Source organism: Lipophrys pholis (assembly GCF_963383615.2).
Source record: "Lipophrys pholis genome assembly, contig: SCAFFOLD_50, whole genome shotgun sequence".
Lineage (NCBI taxonomy): Eukaryota > Metazoa > Chordata > Actinopteri > Blenniiformes > Blenniidae > Lipophrys > Lipophrys pholis.
The window spans coordinates 27255-49853 of NW_028291986.1; the positions used below are offsets into that span (position 1 = coordinate 27255).

Consider the following 22599-nt stretch of genomic DNA (forward strand, 5'->3'; position numbering starts at 1 on the left):
ACACACACACACACACACACACACACAGAGTTTGACCTCGGTACAACAGAAAGCTTCAGTATCTCCAGTCCATCTATAAGACACATGAAGTGTGCGCGCGCTTGCTGCAGACGCGCAGCGGCTCAGTTTGTCCCTCCGACTCTCCGTAGCTCCGCTGACAGCTCGGCACTGTTTGTGCCTGATTTAGCTTCAGACCGTAAGACCAGACACTAGGACCAGACACCGGGACTAGGACCAGACACTAGGACCAGACACCGGGACTAGGACCAGACACCGGGACCGGCAAGCGGCCCATCGGCGGCTCCTGTGGACGGAACCGAGCGGTAGGTGCCGTTGTTGGCATGTTAGCTTCAGTTCAGACCGTCAAATACTGACCGAGGCTCCGGTACCGACCGAACCCTCAGTCACAGGCCGGACAGAGAGCTAAGAACCCCCCAGACAGAGAGCTAAGAACCGCGGACAGAGAGCTAAGAACCCCCCGGACAGAGAGCTAAGAACCCCTCAGACAGAGAGCTAAGAACCCCCCAGACAGAGAGCTAAGAACCCCGGAGAGAGAGCTAAGAACCCCTCAGACAGAGAGCTAAGAACCCCCCAGACAGAGAGCTAAGAACCCCGGAGAGAGAGAGCCAAGAACCCCCCCCAGACAGAGAGCTAAGAACCCTGTACACAGAGCTAAGAACCCCCCCCCCCCCCTGGACAGAGAGCTAAGAACCCCCCAGACAGAGAGCTAAGAACCCCGGACAGAGAGCTAAGAACCCCGGAGAGAGAGAGCCAAGAACCGCGGACAGAGAGCTAAGAACCCCCCAGACAGAGAGCTAAGAACCCCGGACAGAGAGCTAAGAACCCCCCGGACAGAGAGCTAAGAACCCCCCGGACAGAGAGCTAAGAACCCTGGACAGAGAGCTAAGAACCCCGGACAGAGAGCTAAGAACCCCCCAGACAGAGAGCTAAGAACCCTGGACAGAGAGCTAAGAACCCCCCGGACAGAGAGCTAAGAACCCCGGACAGAGAGCTAAGAACCCCGGACAGAGAGCTAAGAACCCCGGACAGAGAGCTAAGAACCCCCCAGACAGAGAGCTAAGAACCCCGGAGAGAGAGCTAAGAACCCCCCAGACAGAGAGCTAAGAACCCTGGACAGAGAGCTAAGAACCCCGGACAGAGAGCTAAGAACCCCCCAGACAGAGAGCTAAGAACCCTGGACAGAGAGCTAAGAACCCCCCAGACAGAGAGCTAAGAACCCTGTACAGACAGCTAAGAACCCCGGACAGAGAGCTAAGAACCCTGGACAGAGAGCTAAGAACCCCCCAGACAGAGAGCTAAGAACCCTGGACAGAGAGCTAAGAACCCCCCGGACAGAGAGCTAAGAACCCCGGACAGAGAGCTAAGAACCCCGGACAGAGAGCTAAGAACCCCGGACAGAGAGCTAAGAACCCCCCAGACAGAGAGCTAAGAACCCCGGAGAGAGAGCTAAGAACCCCCCAGACAGAGAGCTAAGAACCCTGGACAGAGAGCTAAGAACCCCGGACAGAGAGCTAAGAACCCCCCAGACAGAGAGCTAAGAACCCTGGACAGAGAGCTAAGAACCCCCCAGACAGAGAGCTAAGAACCCTGTACAGACAGCTAAGAACCCCGGACAGAGAGCTAAGAACCCTGGACAGAGAGCTAAGAACCCCCCAGACAGAGAGCTAAGAACCCTGGACAGAGAGCTAAGAACCCCCCAGACAGAGAGCTAAGAACCCTGTACAGACAGCTAAGAACCCCGGACAGAGAGCTAAGAACCCTGGACAGAGAGCTAAGAACCCCCCAGACAGAGAGCTAAGAACCCTGTACAGACAGCTAAGAACCCCGGACAGAGAGCTAAGAACCCCCCCCGGACAGAGAGCTAAGAACCCCCCAGACAGAGAGCTAAGAACCCCCCCCCGGACAGAGGGCTAAGAACCCCCCGGACAGAGAGCTAAGAACCCCCCCCAGACAGAGGGCTAAGAACCCCCCGGACAGAGACCCAAGAACCCCCCCCCCCCCCCCCCCCCCCCGGCATTTCACTGGGTTTAAGACTCTCTGGTTGGGAACATATTCATGTTTATATTTTTATGTTGTTAATAAACATTTAAAGATGATGAAGTTGAAGATGATGAAGGTGATCTCTCAGCAGGTCACAATGAGTTCTAAAGGAGGAACGACGTTGACACGTCGCAACTATCGACTGTCATCAGATGACAAACACCGAGCCACAGGTACACAACCACACACAACCACACACAACCATACACAACCACACACACAACCATACACACAACCACACACACAACCACACACAACCACACACACAACCACACACACAACCACACACAACCACACACACAACCATACACAACCACACACACAACCATACACACAACCACACACACAACCACACACACAACCATACACACAACCACACACAACCATACACAACCATACACAACCATACACAACCACACACACAACCATACACAACCACACACACAACCATACACACAACCATACACAACCACACACACAACCACACACACAACCATACACAACCATACACACAACCACACACAACCACACACAACCATACACACAACCATACACAACCATACACAACCACACACAACCACACACAACCACACACAACCATACACACAACCATACACAACCATACACAACCACACACACAACCATACACAACCATACACACAACCACACACAACCATACACAACCACACACAACCACACACACAACCACACACACAACCATACACAACCACACACACAACCATACACAACCACACACAACCACACACACAACCATACACAACCACACACAACCATACACAACCACACACACAACCACACACAACCACACACAACCATACACAACCACACACAACCACACACACAACCACACACACAACCATACACAACCACACACACAACCATACACAACCATACACAACCACACACACAACCACACACACAACCACACACAACCACACACAACCATACACAACCACACACAACCACACACACAACCACACACACAACCATACACAACCACACACACAACCATACACAACCATACACAACCACACACACAACCACACACACAACCACACACACAACCACACACACAACCATACACACAACCACACACAACCATACACAACCATACACAACCATACACACAACCATACACAACCATACACAACCACACACACAACCATACACAACCACACACACAACCATACACACAACCATACACAACCACACACACAACCACACACCCAACCATACACAACCATACACACAACCACACACAACCACACACAACCATACACAACCATACACACAACCATACACAACCATACACAACCACACACAACCACACACAACCACACACAACCATACACACAACCATACACAACCACACACACAACCATACACAACCATACACACAACCACACACAACCACACACAACCATACACAACCACACACAACCATACACACAACCATACACAACCACACACACAACCATACACAACCATACACACAACCACACACAACCACACACAACCATACACAACCACACACAACCACACACAACCACACACACAACCATACACAACCATACACAACCACACACACAACCATACACAACCATACACAACCACACACACAACCATACACAACCATACACAACCACACACAACCACACACACAACCATACACAACCATACACAACCACACACAACCACACACACAACCATACACAACCATACACAACCATACACACAACCACACACAACCATACACACAACCACACACAACCACACTCAACCATACACACAACCATACACAACCACACACAACCAAACACACAACCATACACAACCACACACAACCATACACACAACCATACACACAACCATACACACAACCACACACAACCACACAACCATACACAACCATACACAACCATACACAACCACACACAACCATACACAACCACACACAACCACACACACAACCATACACAACCATACACACAACCACACACAACCACACTCAACCACACACAACCACACACAACCACACACAACCATTTAAACAAGTGTGGTGTTGTTATTTGCTGTAGCGCTGTAGTCGTTTGCACTGTAGATTGTGGCTGTTGTGTTGTTGCGTGGTGTAGTTGTTGCGTGCTGTAGTTGTTGCGTGCTGTAGTTGTTGCGTGGTGTAGTTGTTGCGTGCTGTAGTTGTTGCGTGCTGTAGTTGTTGCGTGGTGTAGTTGTTGCGTGCTGTAGTTGTTGCGTGCTGTAGTTGTTGCGTGCTGTAGTTGTTGCGTGCTGTAGTTGTTGCGTGCTGTTGGCTCTGACCCGTATTCCTCCTGTCAGGTATCGTGAATGAGAAGTTGCTCAGTGACTTCCTGCACCAGGTGTTTCCTCCAACCAATCAGGGACCGGCTGTAGCATCCCTCAGGTAACTGGTCTGAACTGAGCGGCTCTTTAATTGTGCGTCTTAACATCTGTTCTTACACGTCTCCTTTGTATGGTCCATCCTGGGTGTCTGATTGCCCCCCGTTGCCCCCCGTTGCCCCCCGTTGCCCCCCCTAGCTGTAGGAAGCCTCTGGGTTTCCAGGATCTTGATTCTCACCTGGAGCAGCTGCTCAGCGACGGAGAATCTGAGGAGAATCCAGGTGAACACGAACACACACACACACACACACACACACACACACACACACACACACACACACACACACACACACACACACACACACACACACACACACACACACACACACCGTTGTAACTGTATACAGAAGACTATATGTACTGTACACAGTATGTGTGTGTGTGTCCAGATGGTGCAGTGGAGGGTCGTCTGGGTCCTCAGCCGGTGGTTCTGGATCACACCAGCGGGTTCGAGGGTCTCCTGTTTGTAGACGACGACCTGCTCGGGGTGAGTCGACTGTCAGCTGTTTTCAACCTGCTGCGTTACCATGGTAACACTATCTCCACTCCGTCCCTGCAGGTCATCGGACACAGTAACTTCAGCTCCATCAGAGCCACCACCTGTGTGTACAGAGGTAACACACACACACACACACACACACACACACACACACACACACACACACACACACACACACACACACACACACACACACACACACACACACACACACACACACACACACACACACCTCAGGGAGTCTGGACGTGTTGAAGAGGATTAGAAGAATCTTCAACAATCTGTTGGTCTGTCTGATGAGTCAGCAGACTGTCTCACTCTCACTCTCTCACTCTGTCTCACTCTCAGTCTCAGGCTGGCTGGGCTGGGTGCTCCTGGTGATGCTGCTCCCTGCAGGCCTGTAGCCATAGTCACAGTTAATAATAATAATAATAATAAAGGCTTGTATTTATACAGCGCTTTCTTCACGCTGACTCAGAGCGTCCAGAGCATCCAGAGCATCCAGAGCATCCAGAGACCATGATTCATCCACACCAGTGATGCTAAGCTACGTTGTAGCCACAGCTGCCCTGGGGCTGCTGACGGAGGCCTGGCTGCCATTTTGCGCCACCGGCCCCTCCTCCACCACCAACATTCATGCACCATTCATACGAGGCAATGTGGCTAAAGTGCCTTGCTCATGGACACAACGACAATGACTTTTTGATGGAGTGGGATTCGAACCGCCAACCCTCCAGTTATTGGACGACCGACTCTCCCGCCGATTACTATTGCAACAACACATCATCAGTAGGGTCAAACTAACCTGTCTCACGATGGTCTAAACCAGCTCACTATTAGTGGTGAACAATCCAACGTGAATGGGGCGATGAACACACAGGCTTCATGCTTGTGTGGAGGAGGAGACATCAGTGTGTTTAAGCTCCTAACATACATGCAATATACACACAAATATACAAACAAATACACCATCTGCTGTCTATCAGGTGAAATACTAGTGTGTGTGTGTGTGTGTGTGTGTGTGTTCAGGAAAATGGGCGTACGAGGTTCTGATCTCCTCTCAGGGTCTGATGCAGATCGGCTGGTGTACTCTGAACTGTCGCTTTAATCAGGAGGTAACACACACACACACACACACACACACACACACACACACACACACACACACACACACACACACACCCCCAGCAGAGAACAATGAGCTCTAAACATGAACAACAGGAGAACACGGACATTCTAGTGGACAGACCACCAAGTTGGATGGTTATTATGGTGACTGTCAAAATAAAACTACCAAGTTGGACGGTATTTATGGTGACTGTCAAAATAAAAGTACCAAGTTGGATTGTTATTACAGTGACTGTCAAAATAAAACCACCAAGTTGGATGGTTATTATGGTGACTGTCAAAATAAAAGTACCAAGTTGGATTGTTATTACAGTGACTGTCAAAATAAAACCACCAAGTTGGATTGTTTTTACGGTGACTGTCAAAATAAAAGTACCAAGTTGGATTGAAAATACAACGAAAGAGGAAAGTGACGTCGCTCGGCGAGGCGCAGCCGGGGCCTCACCCTGGAGCCAGGCCTGGGGTTGGGGCCCGCATGCGAGCGCCTGGTGGCCGGGCCTTTGCCCGCGGGGCCCGGCCGGGCCCAGCCCGAAGGAATGACGCGGGTCCCTCCTCTTCCTCCTGTGAGCTCACCACCCACAGAGGCAACCGTAGGGGTTGGGTGCTATGTGGATTGGGTGGCAGTCGACGGCAGGGGCCTCGACGACCTGATCCCCGGACACGGAACCTAGCTTTTGGGACATGGAATGTGACCTCGCTGGGGGGGAAGGAGCCTGAGCTTGTGCGGGAGGTAGAGAGATACCGGCTAGATATAGTCGGGCTCACCTCCACCCACAGCTTGGACTCTGGAACCCAGCTCCTTGACAGGGGCTGGACACTCCACTTCTCTGGAGTTGCCCGCGGTGAGAGGCGGCGGGCTGGCGTGGGCTTGCTTATTGCCCCACAGCTCAGCCGCCATGTGTTGGAGTTCACCCCGGTGAGCGAGAGGGTCGCGTCCCTACGCCTTCGGGTAGGGGACAGGTCTCTGACTGTTGTCTCGGCCTACGGACCGAACAGCAGTACAGAGTACCCGACCTTCTTGGAGTCCCTGGGAGGGGTGCTGGATAGTGCTCCAACTGGGGACTCCATTGTTCTATTGGGGGACTTCAATGCCCACGTGGGCAACGACAGTGTGACCTGGAAAGGGGTGATTGGGAGGAACGGCCTCCCTCATCTGAACCCGAGCGGTGTTCTGTTATTGGACTTCTGTGCTAGTCACAGTTTGGCCATAACGAACACCATGTTCGAGCACAGGGGTGTCCATAAGTGCACTTGGCACCAGGACACCCTAGGCTGGAGGTCGATGATAGACTTTGTGGTCGTGTCATCTGATCTCCGGCCACGTGTCTTGGACACTCGGGTGAAGAGAGGGGCAGAGCTGTCAACTGATCACCACCTGGTGGTGAGTTGGATGCGCTGGACAGGGAGAAAGCCGGACAGACTCGGCAGGCCCAAACGTGTCACGAGGGTCTGTTGGGAACGCCTGGCCGAGCCCTCTGTCCGCGCAGTCTTCAACTCCCGCCTCCGGGAGAGCTTCTCACGGATTCCGGGGGAGGTTGGAGACATTGAGTCCGAGTGGACTATGTTCTCCACCTCCATTGTTGAAGCTGCTACTCGGAGCTGTGGTCGCAGGGTCTCTGGTGCCTGTCGTGGCGGCAACCCCCGAACCCGGTGGTGGACACCGGAAGTAAGGGATGTCGTCAAGCTGAAGAAGGAGTCCTATCGGGCGCTGTTAGCTCATAGTACTCCTGAGGCAGCTGACGGGTACCGGCAGGCCAGGCGGGCCGCAGCCCGGGCCGTGGTGGAGGCAAAAACTCGGGCCTGGGAGGAGTTCGGGGAGGCCATGGAGGAGGACTATCGGTCGGCCCCGAGGAAATTCTGGCAAACCGTCCGGCGCCTCAGGAGGGGGAAGCAGTTTTTCACCAACACCGTTTACAGTGGAGTTGGGGAGCTGTTGACCTCAACTGGAGATGTCGTCGGGCGGTGGAAGGAATACTTCGAGGACCTCCTCAATCCCACCATCACGTCTTCCGCTGAGGAAGCAGAGGCTGGGTTCTCAGAGGTAGACTCGTCCATTACCCGGGCTGAAGTCACCGAGGTAGTTGCTAAGCTCCTCGGTGGCAAGGCACCGGGAGTGGATGAGATTCGCCCTGAGTTCCTTAAGTCTCTGGATGTGCAGGGACTGTCGTGGCTGACACGTCTCTGCAACATTGCGTGGCGGTCGGGGACAGTGCCTCTGGAGTGGCAGACCGGGGTGGTGGTCCCTCTTTTTAAGAAGGGGGATCGGAGGGTGTGTTCCAACTACAGGGGGATCACACTCCTCAGCCTCCCTGGGAAAGTTTATTCCAGGGTACTGGAGAGGAGGATCCGGCCGTTAGTCGAACCTCGGATCCAAGAGGAACAATGCGGTTTTCGTCCAGGTCGTGGAACACTGGACCAGCTCTATACCCTCCACCGGCTACTCGAGGGTTCATGGGAGTTCGCCCAATCAGTCCACATGTGTTTTGTGGACCTGGAGAAGGCGTTCGACTGTGTCCCTCGGGACGTCCTGTGGGGGGTGCTCCGGGAGTATGGAGTCCGGGACCCTTTGCTAAGGGCTGTCCGGTCCCTGTACGCCCGGAGCAGGAGTTTGGTTCGCATTGCCGGCAGTAAGTCGGACCTGTTCCCAGTGCATGTTGGCCTCCGGCAGGGCTGTCCTTTGTCACCGGTTCTGTTCATAACTTTTATGGACAGAATTTCTAGGCACAGCCAGGGACCGGAGGGGGTCTGGTTTGGGGACCACAGGATCTCGTCTCTGCTTTTTGCAGACGATGTGGTCCTGGTGGCTTCATCAAACCTGGACCTTCAGCGTGCACTGGCGCGGTTCGCAGCCGAGTGTGATGCAACTGGGATGAGGATCAGCACCTCTAAATCCGAGGCCATGGTTCTCGACCGGAAAAAGGTGGCTTGCCCCCTTCAGGTGGGTGGAGAGCCCTTGTCCCAAGTGGAGGAGTTCAAGTATCTCGGGGTCTTGTTCAGGAGTGGGGGGAAGATGGAGCGTGAGATCGATAGGCGGAGCGGTGCAGCGTCTGCAGTTATGCGGTCGCTGTATCGGTCCGTCGTGGTGAAGAAGGAGCTAAGCCAAAAGGCGAGGCGCTCGATTTACCAGTCGATCTTCGTTCCTACCCTCACCTATGGTCATGAGCTTTGGGTCCTGACCGAAAGAACGAGATCCCGGATACAAGCGGCTGAAATGAGTTTCCTCCGTAGAGTGGCTGGGCGCACCCTTAGAGATAGGGTGAGGAGCTCAGTCACCAGGGAGGAGCTCGGAGTAGAGCTGCTGCTCCTCCACATCCAGAGGAGCCAGCTGAGGTGGCTCGGGCATCTGTTTCGGATGCCCCATGGACGCCTCCCTCGGGAGGTGTTCCGGGCATGTCCCTCCGGTAGGAGGCCTCGGGGCAGACCTAGGACACGCTGGAGAGACTATGTCTTTCGGCTGGCCTGGGAACGCCTCGGGGTCCCACCGGAGGAGCTGGAGGACGTGTCTGGGGCGAGGGAAGTCTGGGCTTCCTTGCTTAGACTGCTGCCCCCGCGACCCGGCCCCGGATAAGCGGAAGAAAATGGATGGATGGATGGAAGTTGGATTGTTTTTATGGTGACTGTCAAAATAAAAGTACCAAGTTGGATTGTTATTACGGTGACTGTCAAAATAAAAGTACCAAGTTGGATTGTTATTACGGTGACTGTCAAAATAAAAGTACCAAGTTGGATTGTTACCACTAGGATGGAGAACTTCCACCTCAGCCCAGTACAGGCTCTGATCTCTGGCTCGGTTGGTAGAGCAGCTGCCCCTCTGTCAGTCTGCTCTAGAGCAGCTGTGGCTGCATTGGTAGTTTACCACCGTCCAGGATGGAGGGAATGAAGGATGCAATGTATCCTGAAAAGCACTATATAAAAGCTATGCCTTATTACCTGAGATCCTTGATCTCCTCCACCTGGGGAGCAGGTGGTTCAGGTGCACAAACCACACCAGAACCAGACCAGAGCCATACCAGAACCACCCGACCACCAGGGACACACCAGACTGGGCCCAGCTCCAGGAGCAGGTCCTTCCAGGTGTTGCAGCCTGTAGATCTCAAGGAGCCGGATCAGATAATAATACATGTGAGTGGAGCTGATGGTGACGATGAAGATGATGAAGATGTTGTGTGTCTGTAGGAGGGCGTTGGCGACACACCAGACTCGTACGCATACGATGGGAACCGAGTGAGGAAGTGGAACGTGACCACAACCAACTATGGAAAGGTGTGTCTGTACCCGTACCCATACCCGTGTCTGTGTCTGTATGTCCATGTCCCTGTCCCTGTCCCTGTGTCTGTGTGTACCTGTACCTGTACCCGTGTCTGTGTCTGTATGTCCATGTCCCTGTGTCTGTGTCTGTGTGTACCTGTACCTGTACCTGCACCCGTACCCATACCTGTACTTGTACCTGTACCTGTGTCTGTGTCTGTATCTGTATGTCCCTGTACCTGTACCTGTCCCTGTAGCTGTGTCTGTGTCTGTGTCTGTATCTGTATGTCCCTGTCCCTGTACCCATGTCTGTGTCTGTGTGTGTGTGTACCTGTACCTGGACCCATACCCATACCTGTACCTGTGTCTACCTGTACTTGTGTCTGTGTGTACTTGTACCTGTAACCCTGGTTGTTGTGTTTGCAGTCGTGGGCAGCAGGAGACATTGTGAGCTGTCTGATAGACCTGGATGAAGGAACCATCACCTTCTGCCTGTAAGTCTTTCAGTTTACCATTCATCCTGGTGTGTGGACTTCATTACATCAGTACTGACCTCTGACCCTCTGACCTGTCGCTGTCTGTCTCCATAGTAACGGCCAGTCTCTGGGGACGGCGTTCACAGACATAAAGACAGGACCGGGCGTGGCCTATTTCCCTGCCATCAGCCTCTCCTTCAAGGAGTCTGTGGCCTTTAACTTCGGGAGCAGACCTCTGAGATATCCTCCAAGTGTGTGTGTGTGTGTGTGTGTGTGTGTGTGTGTGTGTGTGTGTGTGTTGTACTGAGCTGCACCCTTAGCCCGACACACATACCCTGTAGATGGTTACCTGCCGCTGCAGAACCCCCCCACCTCCGACCTGCTGAAGGCACAAAGGCTGCTGGGATACATCAAGAACGTTCTGTCCACCTCCATCGATGTTCAGGTACCCTCGTCATCCTCATCCTCTTCACCATTCCCATCATCATCACCATCATCCTTCTCCTCCTCATCATCCTCATTACCATCATCCTCATCAATAGTGGCATCAGGATGTTATATTGACTTAAATTCACTGTGTGTGTGTGTGTGTGTGTGTGTGTGTGTGTGTGTGTGTGTGTGTGTGTGTGTGTGTGTGTGTGTGTGTGTGTGTGTGTGTGTGTGTGTGTGTGTGTGTGTGTGTGTGTGTGTGTGTAGGAGGAGCGTCTGTTAGACAAGGACCCTTCAGTTTGGAGGCTCCATGGAGATCCAACAGTTCTCATCACTCTGGCTCACGTCTTCAACTACTTCGCTCCTCTCATGGTACAACTGTGTGTGTGTTGCTGGTTGCTGACTGTTGCTGGTTGTTGCTGACTGTTGCTGGTTGTTGCTGAGCGGCTGACTGTTGCAGTGTAAGGTGTACCTGGTGGAGGACGTGCTGATGAGCTTCCTGTTGGGGATCTTGGAGGGTGGAGGCTCAGTGGATGAACATCCGCTGATTCAGCAGCTTCTAGACCTCTTCTGGCTGCTGATGGAGGTAACACACACACACACACACACACACACACACACACACACACACACACACACACACACACACACACACACACACACACACACACACACACACACACTATGAAACCTTTTGACTGTCTGTTGACTGTTAAACATTTGTCCGTCCCCCTCCAGGACTATGAGGTGAACGAGTGTCTCAAACAGTTGATGATGTCACTGCTCAGAGCGTATCGGTTCTCACCCATCATCCCAGACCTGGGCTTCCAGGTAGGGTGTGAGAGGGTGACCTCAGGGGGTGAGAGGGTGACCTCAGGGTGTGAGAGGGTGACCTCAGGGAGTGAGAGGGTGACCTCAGGAGGTGAGAGGGTGACCTCAGGGAGTGAGAGGGTGACCTCAGGGTGTGAGAGGGTGACCTCAGGAGGTGAGAGGGTGACCTCAGGGTGTGAGAGGGTGACCTCAGGGTGTGAGAGGGTGACCTCAGGAGGTGAGAGGGTGACCTCAGGGAGTGAGAGGGTGACCTCAGGGGGTGAGAGGGTGACCTCAGGGTGTGAGAGGGTGACCTCAGGGTGTGAGAGGGTGACCTCAGGGGGTGAGAGGGTGACCTCAGGGAGTGAGAGGGTGACCTCAGGGGGTGAGAGGGTGACCTCAGGGGGTGAGAGGCTGACCTCAGGGAGTGAGAGGGTGACCTCAGGGGGTGAGAGGGTGACCTCAGGGTGTTCCTGACAAGGTCACACAAGTTACCTGAAGTGTGCTATGTTGTGATCTGTGTGTGTGTGTGTGTGTGTGTGTGTGTGTGTGTGTGTGTGTGTGTGTGTGTGTGTGTGTGTGTGTGTGTGTGTGTGTGTGTGTGTGTGTGTGTGTGTGATTTCAGATCCATTACCTGCGTCTCACCACAGCCATCCTGCGTCATGAGAAGTGCAGGAAGTTCCTGCTGAGTAGCGTCTTATATCCTTCAATCAATTTATACAAACCTGCAGAACCAGACTCGGAGGAGGAGGAACCTGCAGAACCAGACCCAGCGGAGGAGAAACAAGTAGAACTAGACTCAGAGGAGGAGAACCTGTAGAACCAGACCTAGAGGAGGAGGAACCTGCAGAACCAGACCCAGCGGAGGAGAAACCAGCAGAACCAGACCTAGAGAAGGAGGAACCTGTAGAACCAGACCTAGAGGAGGAGAACCTGTAGAACCAGACCTAGAGAAGGAGGAACCTGTAGAACCAGACCTAGAGGAGGAGAACCTGTAGAACCAGACCTAGAGGAGGAGAACCTGTAGAACCAGACTCAGAGGAGGAGGAACCTGCAGAACCAGACCCAGCGGAGGAGAAACAAGTAGAACTAGACTCAGAGGAGGAGAACCTGCAGAACCAGACCTAGAGGAGGAGGAACCAGCAGAACCAGACCTAGAGAAGGAGGAACCTGTAGAACCAGACCTAGAGGAGGAGGAACCTGTAGAACCAGACTCAGAGGAGGAGGAACCTGCAGAACCAGACCCAGCGGAGGAGAAACATGTAGAACTATACTCAGAGGAGGAGGAACCTGTAGAACCAGACTGAGAGGAGGAGAAACTGGTAGAACCAGACCTAGAGGAGGAGGAACCTGCAGAACCAGACCCAGTGGAGGAGAAACTAGTAGAACTAGACTCAGAGGAGGAGAACCTGTAGAACCAGACCTAGAGGAGGAGGAACCTGTAGAACCAGACTCAGAGGAGGAGGAACCTGCAGAACCAGACCTAGAGGAGGAGAAACAAGTAGAACTAGACTCAGAGGAGGAGAACCTGTAGAACCAGACCTAGAGGAGGAGGAACCTGTAGAACCAGACTCAGAGGAGGAGGAACCTGTAGAACTAGACTCAGAGGAGGAGAAACAAGTAGAACTAGACTCAGAGGAGGAGAAACATGTAGAACTAGACTCAGAGGAGGAGGAACCTGTAGAACCAGACTGAGAGGAGGAGAAACTGGTAGAACCAGACCTAGAGGAGGAGGAACCTGCAGAACCAGACCCAGCGGAGGAGAAACTAGTAGAACTAGACTCAGAGGAGGAGAACCTGTAGAACCAGACCTAGAGGAGGAGGAACCTGTAGAACCAGACCTAGAGGAGGAGGAACCTGCAGAACCAGACCTAGAGGAGGAGAAACAAGTAGAACTAGACTCAGAGGAGGAGGAACCTGTAGAACCAGACTGAGAGGAGGAGAAACTGGTAGAACCAGACCTAGAGGAGGAGGAACCTGCAGAACCAGACCCAGCGGAGGAGAAACTAGTAGAACTAGACTCAGAGGAGGAGAACCTGTAGAACCAGACCTAGAGGAGGAGGAACCTGTAGAACCAGACTCAGAGGAGGAGGAACCTGCAGAACCAGACCCAGCGGAGGAGAAACAAGTAGAACTAGACTCAGAGGAGGAGGAACCTGTAGAACCAGACTGAGAGGAGGAGAAACTGGTAGAACCAGACCTAGAGGAGGAGGAACCTGTAGAACCAGACCCAGCGGAGGAAAAACTAGTAGAACTAGACTCAGAGGAGGAGAACCTGTAGAACCAGACCTAGAGGAGGAGGAACCTGTAGAACCAGACCTAGAGGAGGAGGAACCTGTAGAACCAGACTCAGAGGAGGAGGAACCTGTAGAACCAGACTCAGAGGAGGAGAAACAAGTAGAACTAGACTCAGAGGAGGAGAAACATGTAGAACCAGACCCAGCGGAGGAGAAACAAGTAGAACTAGACTCAGAGGAGGAGGAACCTGTAGAACCAGACTGAGAGGAGGAGAAACTGGTAGAACCAGACCTAGAGGAGGAGGAACCTGTAGAACCAGACCCAGCGGAGGAAAAACTAGTAGAACTAGACTCAGAGGAGGAGAACCTGTAGAACCAGACCTAGAGGAGGAGGAACCTGTAGAACCAGACCTAGAGGAGGAGGAACCTGTAGAACCAGACTCAGAGGAGGAGGAACCTGTAGAACCAGACTCAGAGGAGGAGAAACAAGTAGAACTAGACTCAGAGGAGGAGAAACATGTAGAACCAGACCCAGCGGAGGAGAAACAAGTAGAACTAGACTCAGAGGAGGAGGAACCTGTAGAACTAGACTGAGAGGAGGAGAAACTGGTAGAACCAGACCTAGAGGAGGAGGAACCTGCAGAACCAGACCCAGCGGAGGAGAAACTAGTAGAACTAGACTCAGAGGAGGAGAACCTGTAGAACCAGACTCACAGGAGGAGGAACCTGTAGAACCAGACTCAGAGGAGGAGGAACCAGCAGAACCAGACCTAGAGAAGGAGGAACCTGTAGAACCAGACCTAGAGGAGGAGGAACCTGTAGAACCAGACTCAGAGGAGGAGGAACCAGCAGAACCAGACCTAGAGAAGGAGGAACCTGTAGAACCAGACCTAGAGGAGGAGGAACCTGTAGAACCAGACTCAGAGGAGGAGGAACCAGCAGAACCAGACCTAGAGAAGGAGGAACCTGTAGAACCAGACCTAGAGGAGGAGGAACCTGTAGAACCAGACTCAGAGGAGGAGGAACCAGCAGAACCAGATTGGAAACACTCGTTCAAACTGAAACGACTTCCTCTATGATTTTAGAAATAAAGAAAAGGTTAGATATTGATCTGAAACCTGATCAGTTTTTAATAACAGCAACAAGAGACATTACTCTGATCTAGTATTGATCAGTAGTCAGGTTGCTCTGATCTAGTATTGATCAGTAGTCAGGTTGCTCTGATCTAGTATTGATCAGTAGTCAGGTTGCTCTGATCTAGTATTGATCAGTAGTCTCCTTAACATTCTCACATTCGACGTTCTGCGCTCCGTGGTCTTCTTCTACATCAAGACTCCTCTGAGAGTGAAGGAGGCGGGACTGGAGGAGCTCATCCCCACCACCTGGTGGCCCACACACTTCGACAAGGAGGTGATGGTCTTCTGAGCTGCAGACCTGCTCCAGACCAGCTGCAGTAGAGCTGCAGACCTGCTGCAGACCTGCTGCAGACCTGCTCCAGACCGGCTGCAGACCTGCTGCAGACCTGCTGCAGACCTGCTCCAGACCTGCTCCAGACCTGCTGCAGACCGGCTGCAGACCGGCTGCAGACCTGCTGCAGACAAGCTGCAGACCTGCTGCAGACCTGCTGCAGTCGAGTTGCAGACCTGCTCCAGACCGGCTGCAGACCTGCGGCAGTCAAGCTGCAGACCTGCTGCAGACCTGCTCCAGACCGGCTGCAGTAGAGCTGCAGACCTGCTGCAGTCAAGCTGCAGACCTGCTGCAGACCTGCTCCAGACCGGCTGCAGACCCGCTCCAGACCGGCTGCAGTCGAGCTGCAGACCTGCTCCAGACCTGCTGCAGTAGAGCTGCAGACCGGCTGCAGACCTGCTCCAGACCTGCTGCAGTAGAGCTGCAGACCTGCTGCAGACCTGCTGCAGTAGAGCTGCAGACCTGCTCCAGACCTGCTCCAGACCTGCTGCAGACCTGCTCCAGACCTGCTCCAGACCTGCTCCAGACCGGCTGCAGACCTGCTGCAGTCGAGCTGCAGACCTGCTCCAGACCGGCTGCAGACCTGCTGCAGACCTGCTGCAGACCTGCTCCAGACCAGCTGCAGACCTGCTGCAGACTGGCTGCAGACCTGCTGCAGACCTGCTCCAGACCTGCTGCAGACCTTCTGCAGACAAGCTGCAGACCTGCTCCAGACCGGCTGCAGACCTGCTCCAGACCGGCTGCAGTCGAGCTGCAGACCTGCTGCAGTAGAGCTGCAGACCGGCTGCAGACCTGCTCCAGACCTGCTGCAGTAGAGCTGCAGACCTGCTCCAGACCTGCTCCAGACCTGCTGCAGACCGGCTGCAGACCTGCTGCAGACCTGCTGCAGTCAAGCTGCAGACCTGCTGCAGTCGAGCTGCAGACCTGCTCCAGACCGGCTGCAGTAGAGCTGCAGACCTGCTGCAGTCAAGCTGCAGACCTGCTCCAGACCGGCTGCAGTCGAGCTGCAGACCTGCTCCAGACCAGCTGCAGTAGAGCTGCAGACCTGCTCCAGACCTGCTCCAGACCTGCTGTAGAGCTGCAGACCTGCTCCAGACCTGCTGCAGTAGAGCTGCAGACCTGCTCCAGACCTGCTCCAGACCTGCTGCAGACCGGCTGCAGACCTGCTGCAGACCTGCTGCAGTCAAGCTGCAGACCTGCTGCAGACCTGCTGCAGACCTGCTGCAGTCGAGCTGCAGACCTGCTCCAGACCGGCTGCAGTAGAGCTGCAGACCTGCTGCAGTCAAGCTGCAGACCTGCTCCAGACCGGCTGCAGTCGAGCTGCAGACCTGCTCCAGACCGGCTGCAGTAGAGCTGCAGACCTGCTCCAGACCTGCTCCAGACCTGCTGTAGAGCTGCAGACCTGCTCCAGACCTGCTGCAGTAGAGCTGCAGACCTGCTCCAGACCTGCTGCAGACCTGCTGCAGACCTGCTGCAGACCTGCTGCAGTCAAGCTGCAGACCTGCTGCAGACCTGCTGCAGACCTGCTGCAGTCGAGCTGCAGACCAGCTCCAGACCGGCTGCAGTAGAGTTGCAGACCTGCTGCAGACCTGCTCCAGACCGGCTGCAGACCTGCTGCAGACCTGCTCCAGACCGGCTGCAGTAGAGCTGCAGACCTGCTGCAGTCAAGCTGCAGACCTGCTCCAGACCGGCTGCAGTCGAGCTGCAGACCTGCTCCAGACCTGCTGCAGTAGAGCTGCAGACCGGCTGCAGACCTGCTCCAGACCTGCTGCAGTAGAGCTGCAGACCGGCTGCAGACCTGCTCCAGACCTGCTGCAGACAAGCTGCAGACCTGCTGCAGACCTGCTGCAGTCGAGCTGCAGACCTGCTCCAGACCGGCTGCAGACCTGCTGCAGTCAAGCTGCAGACCTGCTCCAGACCTGCTGCAGTAGCGCTGCAGACCTGCTGCAGACCTGCCCCAGACCTGCTGCAGTAGAGCTGCAGACCTGCTGCAGACCTGCTCCAGACCGGCTGCAGTAGAGCTGCAGACCTGCTGCAGACCTGCTCCAGACCGGCTGCAGTAGAGCTGCAGTCAAGCTGCAGACATGCTCCAGACCTGCTGCAGTAGAGCTGCAGACCAGCTGCAGACCAGCTGCAGACCTGCTGCAGACCTGCTGCAGACCTGCTGCAGTAGAGCTGCAGACCTGCTGCAGACCTGCTCCAGACCGGCTGCAGTAGCGCTGCAGACCTGCTCCAGACCTGCTGCAGACCTGCTGCAGACTGGCTGCAGACCTGCTGCAGACCTGCTCCAGACCTGCTGCAGACCTTCTGCAGACAAGCTGCAGACCTGCTCCAGACCGGCTGCAGTAGCGCTGCAGACCTGCTCCAGACCTGCTGCAGTAGAGCTGCAGACCTGCTGCAGACCTGCTCCAGACCTGCTGCAGTAGCGCTGCAGGTGTGAGGAGATGAAGATTTGAGATGTTTGTCTTCAGGGGAAAGACGAGCGAGAGCCGAAAGACGAGAGTGCAGACGAGCGTCTGAGACGACGAGCGTATGAGAGAGGCTGCCAGAGGCTGAAGAAGAGGATCGAAGGTCTGCATGGAGACAAGCTCTACTCTGATTGGTCTTCAGACCTATGATGTGTCTTTCTCCTCCTCTTCCTCCTCCTCCTCCTCTTTCTCCTCCTCTTCCTCCTCCAGTGGTGGAGGAACTGCAGGTTCAGATCCTCAGGCTCCTGCTGAACAATAAGGACAAGTCAACGGTAGGTTGAAACGGAAGCTTCTCTCACGTTCTCCTCACGTTCTCCTCTCGTTCTCCTCACGTTCTCCTCTCTCGTTCTCCTCTCGTTCTCCTCTCGTTCTCCTCTCTCGTTCTCCTCTCGTTCTCACGTTCTCCTCTCGTTCTCCTCTTGTTCTCCTCTCGTTCTCCTCTCGTTCTCCTCTCTCGTTCTCCTCTCGTTCTCCTCTCTCGTTCTCCTCTCGTTCTCCTCACGTTCTCCTCTCGTTCTCTCTCGTTCTCCTCTCGTTCTCCTCTCGTTCTCTCTCGTTCTCCTCACGTTCTCCTCTCTCGTTCTCCTCACGTTCTCCTCTCGTTCTCCTCTCTCGTTCTCCTCTCGTTCTCCTCTCTCGTTCTCCTCACGTTCTCCTCTCGTTCTCCCCTCACGTTCTCCTCACGTTCTCCTCTCGTTCTCCTCTCTCGTTCTCCTCTCGTTCTCCTCACGTTCTCCTCTCGTTCTCCCCTCACGTTCTCCTCACGTTCTCCTCACGTTCTCCTCTCGTTCTCCTCTCTCGTTCTCCTCTCGTTCTCCTCTCGTTCTCTCACATTCCCTCACATTCTTCTCTCTCGTTCTCCTCTTGTTCTCTCACTTTCTCCTCACGTTCATCTCTCACATTCTTCGCTTACGTTCTCTCACATTTTCTTGTTCTTGTCTCACGTTCTCTCACATTCTTCTCTCACGTTCTCTCACATTCTTCTCTCACGTTCTCCTCTCGTTCTCCTCTCTCGTTCTCCTCACGTTCTCCTCACGTTCTCCTCTCGTTCTCCTCACGTTCTCCTCGCTCGTTCTCCTCTCGTTCTCCTCACGTTCTCCTCTCTCGTTCTCCTCTCGTTCTCCTCTCTCGTTCTCCTCTCGTTCTCCTCTCGTTCTCCTCTCGTTCTCACATTCTCCTCTCGTTCTCCTCTCGTTCTCCTCTCGTTCTCCTCTCTCGTTCTCCTCTCTCGTTCTCCTCTCGTTCTCCTCTCGTTCTCCTCACGTTCTCCTCTCGTTCTCCTCTCGTTCTCTCTCGTTCTCCTCTCGTTCTCCTCTCGTTCTCCTCTCGTTCTCCTCACGTTCTCCTCTCTCGTTCTCCTCACGTTCTCCTCTCGTTCTCCTCTCGTTCTCCTCTCGTTCTCCTCACGTTCTCCTCTCGTTCTCCCCTCACGTTCTCCTCACGTTCTCCTCTCGTTCTCCTCTCTCGTTCTCCTCTCGTTCTCCTCTCGTTCTCTCACATTCCCTCACATTCTTCTCTCTCGTTCTCCTCTTGTTCTCTCACTTTCTCCTCACGTTCATCTCTCACATTCTTCGCTTACGTTCTCTCACATTTTCTTGTTCTTGTCTCACGTTCTCTCACATTCTTCTCTCACGTTCTCCTCTCGTTCTCCTCTCTCGTTCTCCTCACGTTCTCCTCTCGTTCTCCTCTCTCGTTCTCCTCTCGTTCTCTCGTTCTCTCACATTCCCTCACATTCTTCTCTCTCGTTCTCCTCTTGTTCTCTCACTTTCTCCTCACGTTCATCTCTCATGTTCTTCTCTCATGATCTCTCACGATCTTCTCTCACGTTCTCCTCTCGTTCTTCTCTTTCGTTCTTCTCTCACTTTCTTCTCACGTTCTTGTCACGTCCTCTCTAGTTCTTCTCTCACGTTCTCTCACGTTCTTCTGTCATGTTCTCTCATGATCTCTCACGATCTTCTCTCACATTATTCGCTTACGTTCTCTCATGTTTTCTCGTTCTTGTCTCACGTTCCTTTCACATTCTTCTCACGTTCTCCTCTCGTTCTTCTCAAGTTCTTCCCTCACGTTCTCTCAAGTTCTCTCTCATTCTTCTCATGTTCTTGTCACGTCCTCTCACATTCTTCTCTCACATTCTTCTCTCATGTTCTTCTCTCATGTTCTCTCATATTCTCTCTCATTCTTCTCATGTTCTCTCATTCAGTCACGTTCTTCTGTCATGTTCTCTCATGATCTCTCACGGTGTTCTCTCACGATGTTCTCTCACATTCTTCGCTTACGTTCTCCTCTCACGTTTTCTCGTTCTTGTCTCACGTTCTCTCACATTCTTCTCACGTTCTTTCAGTCTTCTCTCATGTTCTTTCACGTTCTCTCCTCTTGTTCTTCTCTCACGTACTTCTCTCACGTTCTTTTCCCACATTCTTTCATGTTCTCCTCATGTGCTTCTCACGTTCTTCTCTCACATTCTTCTCTCATGTTCTTCTGTCATGTACTTCTCTCACGGTCTTTTCTCACATTCTTCGTTTACGTTATCCTCTCACGTTTTCTCGTTCTTCGCTCACGTTTTTCTCTCACATTCTTCGCTCATGTTCTTCTCTCACGTTCTCTCACGTTCTTTCACATTCTTTCAGGTTCTCTCCTCTTGTTGTTCTCTCATGTACTTCTCTCGCATTCTTTTCTGATGTTCTTTCAGGTTTTCTCTCGTTCTTCTCTCATGTTCTCCTATTCTGTCATGTTCTTCTCTCACGATCTTCTCCCACATTCTTCGCTTACGTTCTCCTCTCACGTTTTCTCGTTCTTGTCTCACGTTCTCTCACATTCTTCTCTCATGTTCTCTCACGTTATTTCACGTTCTCTCCTCTTGTTTTTCTCTCACGTACTTCTCTTGCGTTCTTTTCCCACATCCTTTCATGTTCTCCTCATGTGCTTCTCACGTTCTTCTCTCATTATTTTTTCATGTTTTTCTCTCACGTTCTGCTCACGTTCTCTCACATTCTTCTCTCATGTTCTCTCACGTTATTTCACGTTCTCTCCTCTTGTTTTTCTCTCACGTACTTCTCTTGCGTTCTTTTCCCACATCCTTTCATGTTCTCCTTATGTGCTTCTCACGATCTTCTCTCACATTATTCGCTTACGTTCTCCTCTCACGTTCTTTCACGTTCTTCTCTCATGTTCTTCTCCCACTTCCTCTCACGTTCTTCTCTCATGTTCTTCTCCCACTTCCTCTCACGTTCTTTCACATTCTTCTCTCACGTTCTTCTCTCATGTTCTTCTCTCACGTCCTCTCACGTTCTTTCACGTTCTTCTCTCACGTTCTTCTCTCACGTCCGCTCACGTTCTTTCACGTTCTTCTCTCATGTTCTTCTCTCACGTCCTCTCACGTTCTTCTCTCACGTTCTTCTCTCATGTTCTTCTCTCACGTCCGCTCACGTTCTTTCACGTTCTTCTCTCACGTTCTTCTCTCACGTTCTTCTCTCATGTTCTTCTCTCACGTTCTTCTCTCACGTTCTTTTACGTTCTCCTCATGTGCTTCTCTCACGTTCTTCTCATGTTCTTCTCTCACGTCCTCTCATGTTCTTCTCTCACGTTCTTCTCTCACGTTCTTCTCTCACGTTCTTTTCCCACCTTCTTTTACGTTCTCCTCATGTGCTTCTCTCACGTTCTTCTCATGTTCTTCTCTCACATTCTTCTCTCATGTTCTTCTCTCACGTTCTTTTCCCACCTTCTTTTACGTTCTCCTCATGTGCTTCTCTCACGTTCTCCTCATGTGCTTCTCTCACGTTCTTCTCATGTTCTTCTCTCACATTCTTCTCTCACGTTCTTTTCCCACCTTCTCTCATGTGCTTCTCTCACGTTCTTCTCATGTTCTTCTCTCACGTTCTTCTCTCACATTCTTCTCTCACGTTCTTTCAGGTTCTCTCCTCACGTTGTTCTCTCACATTGTTCTCTGTGTCAGGGTGAAGCGTCTCGCTACATTTTCCTCAACAAGTTCAGAAAGTTTCTGCAGGAAAACGCCAGCAACCGAGGGGTAAGAACCTCCTGGGGTAACTACAGGGGGTAAGAACCTCCTGGGGTAACTACAGGGGGTAAGAACCATGTTCTCTGTTCCAGCACCCCACTGCCCTGTGTCCTCCGGAGTACATGGTGTGTTTCCTGCACCGCCTCATCACGGCTGTCAGAGGCTGCTGGGACGAAGGACAGAGGAAGAGTCCAGGCAGCGTCAGCAGTGAAGGTACAGGTAGCACCCCACCGTGTGTGGGCCGACTGGTTCTGATGGTTTCCGACTGGTTCTAACGCTGTCCTGCTGTTTCTAATGGTTTCCTACTGGTTCTGACGGTCCCTGA

The 22599-nt window shown here is 52.9% G+C and overlaps 1 protein-coding gene across 10 annotated transcripts in view; it reads left to right on the forward strand.

Annotated features, from left to right (window-relative positions):
• Window positions 1-136: 136 nt before the first annotated feature.
• rnf123 (ring finger protein 123) overlaps window positions 137-22599 on the forward strand; it is a 54960-nt gene continuing 32497 nt past the window's right edge. For 4 of the 10 annotated variants that reach the window (XM_080494009.1, XM_080494018.1, XM_080494017.1 and 1 more), the window contains exons 1-20: window positions 209-323; window positions 2153-2234; window positions 4417-4501; window positions 4636-4718; window positions 4887-4984; window positions 5057-5111; window positions 6026-6111; window positions 10301-10387; window positions 10799-10866; window positions 10963-11099; window positions 11190-11293; window positions 11545-11649; window positions 11738-11863; window positions 12016-12108; window positions 12713-12786; window positions 15617-15734; window positions 18263-18362; window positions 18470-18531; window positions 22212-22283; window positions 22367-22487. In XM_080494009.1, coding sequence (XP_080350135.1) covers window positions 2159-2234; window positions 4417-4501; window positions 4636-4718; window positions 4887-4984; window positions 5057-5111; window positions 6026-6111; window positions 10301-10387; window positions 10799-10866; window positions 10963-11099; window positions 11190-11293; window positions 11545-11649; window positions 11738-11863; window positions 12016-12108; window positions 12713-12786; window positions 15617-15734; window positions 18263-18362; window positions 18470-18531; window positions 22212-22283; window positions 22367-22487 — 1750 coding nt within the window. In that variant the 5' untranslated portion in view covers window positions 209-323; window positions 2153-2158. Of the gene's footprint in view, window positions 324-2149; window positions 2235-4416; window positions 4502-4635; window positions 4719-4886; window positions 4985-5056; window positions 5112-6025; window positions 6112-10300; window positions 10388-10798; window positions 10867-10962; window positions 11100-11189; window positions 11294-11544; window positions 11650-11737; window positions 11864-12015; window positions 12109-12712; window positions 12787-15616; window positions 15735-18262; window positions 18363-18469; window positions 18532-22211; window positions 22284-22366; window positions 22488-22599 lie in introns of all 10 variants that reach the window. The other 6 variants (XM_080494013.1, XM_080494015.1, XM_080494016.1 and 3 more) reach the window with 6 other exon arrangements.